Raw genomic sequence first — 6551 nt, 5'->3', positions numbered from 1 at the left:
GGCTTTCGACCGGGAAGTTTTTTAGATGCAAATTTACAATTTGCCATTGGGCTGCATGTCACTGGAGTGGGGTAATCAGATTGGAAACTTGGTAGGAAGGGCATCAAAGTTGACACAGAAGATGACAGCATAGGATGGGGGAGATATTTATGTGTGAAGGTAGAGTTGTTACTGCATAAGCCCATTCCTAGGGGCCATTTCATCAATGTTGAGAAGTCAAAGCACTGGGTGCACCTTTGATACGAGAAATTACCCAAAATTTGCTTCCACCATGGCTTGATACTTCATGGAGAGTAGGGATGTCTAGCCCACCGAGAGCGTTAAGAAGAAGAGGGAGTTGCGGATTTGCAGTTTGGGACATGACTTTGAGCTGAAAGTACTACCAGGCGAGGGACTTACCTACATAGATATGGCAAAGGAGAGGCGGGGAAGTTCTCAGCAAAAGGTGGTGGTCAGGGAGAGAGGGAGGTTGCCGAAAGTAGTATGGAAGAAGGGTGGTGGAGAAAAGGTTTGGGCAAGGGACAGTCCGTTTCCACCTTTTCCCATACACAGTGGAGGGACCATTCTAACCGAAGTGCCCTGGAATATATAAAAAGGGCCTATAATACATTAAATACCAAGAAACCTAGAATTTAGGCCGAGCATGAGCCCAAACGTCACGAAAGAATGGTTAAAAGGAATTCAAAAATAGACATGCATGACACCACCTTTAACGGAAGGATAAAAACCGTAAGAAGTAATGAGATTATTCAAAATCCTAAGTCTTGATCAGTTCCAATAAATCTTGAAAAAGATATGTGCAACAAATGAGCCTATATATAGAGGTAATCTTTAAGGTTTAAAAAGAATAATTTTCTAAATTGACTTGAGCGTCGGAGTGTTTGCAGGAGGAGCCCCCCTCAAGTTTCCACAAAGAAGAACGGCTGAGCTGTAGGAGATTGAACGTGAGACACGTCCCAGACATTGGCGCCGTCTATGGGATTTGGTGATTCAGCGTGGTTCTCACATGCCAATTATAACACGCTCAGTAGCAAGCTAAATGATGGACGTCGGACCATCATCTGTGGAAGCGCGACTAGCAGTAGCAGAGGAGAAATTGAAACAAGCTCTGGAGGCCATGAGAGTCTTGCAAAAAGAGAACGACGACTTGAGATGAAGGAACGCCAATTCTCATAATGACGATGTGTCCGCTCACAGTGAACAAGGTGAGCAAGAAGCAGATTGCAGGGTCGAAAAGGATGCTAAATGCGAGGAGAAAGAAAAGATGCATGATAAGTTGAAGGAGTTGGCAGGAAAATAGGAAGATGGCGAAGAAGATGGGCGGTTCTTCCTTAGTGGAACTCCTGCTCCACTAAATAGACTTGCCGTACAGTGCCCGTATTATAGCTGTACCGCTCCCGCCAAAGTTTAAAGCCCCAGATAGATATGTACAATGGGTCCAAGGACCCAGTAGATCATCTGGAAAACTTTAAAGCTCACATCATGCTTCACAATTTCCAAGGAGAAATTGCATGCCGAGCCTTCCCTCTAACTCTGAAGGGATCGCTCGAGGATGGTTTGAGACCCTTAAACCAAGGTTGATAGACAGTTTCGAGGAATTGGAAAAGCAGTTATTGACTCAGTTCATGCCTAGCAGGAGACGTCGGCACCCAGCCGCCTACCTGTTAACGGTTAAGCAAAGAGAGGATGAGAATTTAAAAGCCTACTTGGCCCATTTCAACAAGGAGCGCTTAACAACGAATGACCAAGATGAGAAGATCACCTTGGCCGCCCTCTTAGGAGGGGTATGGCCGCGCAGTCCTTTCATGGCGGAGTTGGCCTGAAGGATTCTTTCCATCCTTAGGGAATTCATGGACAGGGCAGATGATTTTGTCAATGCAAAAGATACTCTGCAAGCTTTGGTGGATCCCTGTAAAGAGGATACTCAGGTTGAGCGGAAAAATAGGCGAGCTAATAAGAAGGGTAATCCAAGTAGGCGAGAAAGAGCAAGAGAAGGGTGGACAGATCACAACCTCAAATTGGTGCACAGTAATCTGGGCGTACAGGAAGGAGAGAAAGAAAAGGAAAGCCACCGCCCTACTAAAGCAGGCAGTCGGTACTGCAAGTACCATCAGACGAGTTCGCACTGGACAGAGGACTGCACGACTATGAGAAAAAGAGTCGCTGAGTTAGCAGGAACTAGCGAATTGGAGCGAATGGTCGCGAAGCGATCAAAGCCTAAAAGGCGTCAGGAGACTAGGCAAGAAGCCAAGCGGAGTTTCAATCCATAAAGGAGGTGCCATGTCAATAACCACCAGGATAAGAGAGAGAGATCGCCCCCAAGAGGCAATTGGAATAGGGCGCCCATAGGAGAAATAAAGACCATGGCTAGAGGTTTTGCTGGGGGTGGTATTTCCACGTCTAACCGAAAGGCATATGCACGAAGGCAAGATATGAAGAAGTGTTCGTAGCGGATAGAGCACACAAACAACCAAAGCTCAGCAATGAGCGAATGGTGATATCCTTCGAAGAGGTGGACAGGGAAGGCATTATATATCCGCATGACGACGCTCTAGTAATAACCCTCGTGATAGCTAATTATACCAATAGGTGGGTACTAGTGGACAATGGGAGCTCGGCTGATATAATGTTCTGGGAGGCATTTGTCAAAATGGGGATTGAAGTTGGAAAACTGAGGTCTCCCCTATGTCGTTAAAGGGTCTCTCAGGGGATACCATCCAGCCAATGGGGGTGATCATGTTCCCAGTAACTGCAGTCACAGGGGCAAGGACAGCAACCACGATGACCGACTTTCTCGTAGTGAAAGCTCCTTCCTCCTACAATGCCATATTGGGCAGACTGACACTCAACCATTTGAGGGTGATAACATCCACCTACCACCTCAAGATGAAGTTTCCAACAAATGGTGGCATGGGAGAGGTGAGAGGTGAGCAAGCCCTGGCTCAAGAATGTTATGTGCAGGAATTAAAGAAAGTCAAGAAGGGAGTCTGCGTGGTTGCAGGACAGGATGGCGCCTTACTGCCTCTACCCTCACTTGTTGCAGTAACTTACGAGAGAGACCTAGAGGTTAGAGATGACCGGGTTTAGCAACATGCGAAAGTCAATGAACCTCTGGAACTCGTGACATTGTATGCCAACGACCCTGGGACCACAAACCGTATCGGGACACGAGTCCCACCGATAGATAGAGAAGTGTTGATACAGTTGTTGGTAGAACACAGGGATGTCTTCGCATGAAACCATGAAGAAATGCCCGGTATAGACAACAACATTATTGAGCATTGCTTAGGCGTAGACCCAGCACACAAGGCAATGAGACAGAAGAGGAGATCGTTCAGCACAGAGAAGTACATCGCCATTAATGAAGAAGTTGAAAGATTGCTTGCAGCCGGTTTCATCAGAGAGGCCCACTACCCAGAGTGGTTATCCAATGTTGTCATAGTGAAAAAGGCGAATGGAAAGTGGAGAATGTGTGTAAACTTCACAGATTTAAAAAGAGGTTGCCCGAAAGATAGCTTCCCCTTACCATGTATTGACGTCATTGTAGATGCTACAGCGGGGCATCATATGCTGAGCTTCATGGATGCATATTCGGGTTACAACTAGATATGGATGAACGCGATGGATGAAGAAAAGACATCTTTCATCATAGACCGAGGACTGTATTGCTACCAAGTCATGCCCTTTGGGCTGAAGAATGCAGGGGCAACCTACCAAAGGCTAGTAAACTGGATGTTCAGGGAGCAGATTGGGAAATTTATGGAAGTATACGTTGATGACTTGCTAGTAAAAAGCAAAGAGCCCGCCCAGCACCTTGTAGATTTACGAGCGGCTTTTGGAGTCTTACATCGTTACAAAATGAGGCTGAACCCATCAAAATGTGCTTTCGGCATCTAGTCAGGAAAAATTTCTGGGCTTCATCGTGTCTAAAAGAGGAATTGAAGCGTCTCCAAATAAGATAGAGGCCATAATGAATATGAAGCCACCACAAAATCTAAATGAGACTCAACGACTGGTGGGGCGAGTCGCTGCCCTGGGAAGATTCATAGCCAGCTCAACAGACAAATGCGTCCCCTTTTTTCAAGTGTTGCGAAAGGTATATCCTTGGAATGAGCAATGCAACAAAGTGTTCGAAAGATTAAAACATTATCTAGCCAGTCCACCCCTTTTAAAGCCATCAGAGAAGGGAGACATACTCTACGCGTATCCAGTAGTCTCCCCGCACGTTGTATCAGCCGTCCTCATAAAGGAAGTAGAAGCCGTGCAGCATCCAGTGTATTATGTGAGTCGAGCACTCAGAGGAGAGGAGGCAAGGTACCCTCGAATCGAGTTGTTGGCATTTGCCTTGGTAGTGGCAGTCAGGAAACTCCGTCCTTACTTCCAGGCCCACACATTGAAGGTACTGACGGAGGCTCCATTGGCAAAAATACTGAGGAAGCCAGATTGCACAGAGAGGGTGATAGGTTTGTCAATCGAGCTGCGTGAGTTCAATATAGAGTACGAACCAAGAAAAGCCATTAAAGGTAAGTAATGGCGGACTTTGTAGCAAAATTCTCAGACTTTCCCCAGGAAAAGGTAACAACACCGTCAGGAAAGCCCTGAGTATTGTTTATAGAAGAGTCATCCTGCCGGACAGGTGGAGGCATGGGAATACATTTACTGAGCCCCGACGGTCAGGAATGGTATTACATGGTCACACTAGCATTCAAAGTAACGAACAATAAAGCTGAGTATGAAGCTTGGATAGCGGGATTGTATGTAGCCACCCAGATTGGGGCAGCCGAAGTAGACACCAGGTCGAATTCACAAGTAGTAGTAAATCAAGTGTTGGGCGTGTACACAGCAAAGGGTGAAAAGTTGAAGAACTATCTCGCACAAGTTTGGAAAATACGTGACCTCTTCTCATACTTAGCTATAACTCAGATACCAAGGGCGGACAACGAGGTCGCAGACAGATTGGCACAAGCGGCACCAAAAGGGCAGGAGGTAGCCCTACCATGGCCAGTCGAGAGAAGGGTCATCGAGATCCCAACTATGGGCATCGAAGTAGGAGTTCTGGGGTCAAGTACCCCAGATTGGGCAAGCAGCATAGTAGAGTACTTGGATGGAAGAAAATTGTTGGAAGCAAAAGAAGAGGCAAGGAACATAAAGAAAAGGGCGGCTAGGTTCCTACTCATCGATGGGATCCTTTATAAAAGAGGTTTATCTGTTCCTTTACTGCGATGCATCTACACACAAGAAGCACAATATGTCCTGGCTGAGATACACGAAGAAATATGTGGAAACCACAGTGGAGAAAGAATCTTGGCTAAGAAAGCATTTCGGGCAGGATATTACTGGCCTAATACGCTAAGGAATGCACGGGAATTTGCCAATAGGTGTGCGAAATGTTAGACCTATGCACCTATACCACATGCCCCTCCGGAGGAGTTAGCATCAGTAATAGCACCATGGCCTTTCGCCCAGTGGGGGGTGGATCTGGTGGGACCCTTCCCTCCAAGAAAAGGTAGTGTTAAATTCATGATAGTCGCCATCGACTATTTTACAAAATGGGTAGAAGCTGAGCCGTTAGCAACAATCATAGGTAAAGCTGTGACAAAGTTCTTGTGGAAGAATATCATCTACAGATTTGGAATTCTCCAGAGTATTGTAACCGATAATGGGCGCTAGTTCAACTCAGATCACTATAGAAAATGGTGCACGAAGTTAAGGATCAAGACAAAGTACTCCTCCCCAGGCCACCCCCAAGCAAATGGTCAGGTTGAGGGGACAAACAAGGCATTACTCTCAATCCTCAAGAAAAAGGTCGTGGAGAAGAAAGGGGATTGGGAGGACGAACTGCCAGGGGTACTTTGGGCATACAGAACTACAACAAAGACTCTAACGGGAGAATTCCCATTTACGCTGGCGTACATGTGCAAGGCGGTTACAGCAGTCGAAGTAGGGCTGCCAACCTACAAAGCAAGCCATTTCTCAAGTGCTTAGAATGACAAAAAGATAGAAGAATATTTCGACTTACTTGAAGGAGAAAGGGAGATAGCCGAGGCTTGAATGCTGCAGGAAAAGAGGAAAGCCATGCAGTACTTCAACAAAAGAGTAAACCGAAGGACCTTTAAAGTGGGCGACTTGGTTTTGAAGAAAAGTGGGGTAACTACCCGAGGTGAAGGAAAAATGGGGCCCCAATGGGAAGGTCCTTATCTAGTTGTAGCTAACAATCGGCTTGGAGCATACAAATTGAAAATAGCAAGGGCAAGGAACTACTGCACCCATGGAACGCAAAGCATTTGAAGAAATTTTATCAATAATTTTTGTAGTACTTATTGATTTGAAGTTCCATATCTTTATTCCAGTTTGAATGATTGAGACTTCACTATTTATGAATATATTCCATTTCATTCATTAAAAAGTACTATACAGAGGAAAACGTTCCCAAGGGAAAACATCAGCGCTAAGAAAAAAAAAAAGGGCGAGAAAGGTCAGGGACCACTCGGCCTTAAATACCAAAGAAAAGCCTTAGCAGCTTGTGGTGCCATGAAAAAAGGGCACGTAGG

At 45.8% G+C, this 6551-nt stretch overlaps 1 protein-coding gene across 1 annotated transcript; it reads left to right on the top strand.

Moving 5' to 3' along the window:
• Positions 1–3970: 3970 nt before the first annotated feature.
• Positions 3971–5394, top strand: LOC122310215. Its single transcript, XM_043124096.1, has 2 exons — positions 3971–4523; positions 4637–5394. Exons 1-2 carry the CDS (start codon positions 3971–3973, stop codon positions 5392–5394), a joined length of 1311 nt encoding a protein of 436 aa, XP_042980030.1.
• Positions 5395–6551: the final 1157 nt, after the last annotated feature.

The sequence above is a fragment of the Carya illinoinensis genome, chromosome 5 (genome assembly GCF_018687715.1).
Source record: "Carya illinoinensis cultivar Pawnee chromosome 5, C.illinoinensisPawnee_v1, whole genome shotgun sequence".
Classification (NCBI taxonomy): domain Eukaryota; kingdom Viridiplantae; phylum Streptophyta; class Magnoliopsida; order Fagales; family Juglandaceae; genus Carya; species Carya illinoinensis.
The sequence above is the reverse complement of the archived record's forward strand: the minus strand, read 5'-3'. Positions and strand labels throughout refer to the sequence as shown.

Bases quoted from the DNA above. Each gene is read 5' to 3' on its own strand.
- LOC122310215 (XM_043124096.1), top strand. From the start codon at position 3,971: ATGAATATGAAGCCACCACAAAATCTAAATGAGACTCAACGACTGGTG. The intron at 4,524-4,636 runs GTAAGTAATGGC...CCTGCCGGACAG, and splicing joins ACCAAGAAAAGCCATTAAAG to GTGGAGGCATGGGAATACAT.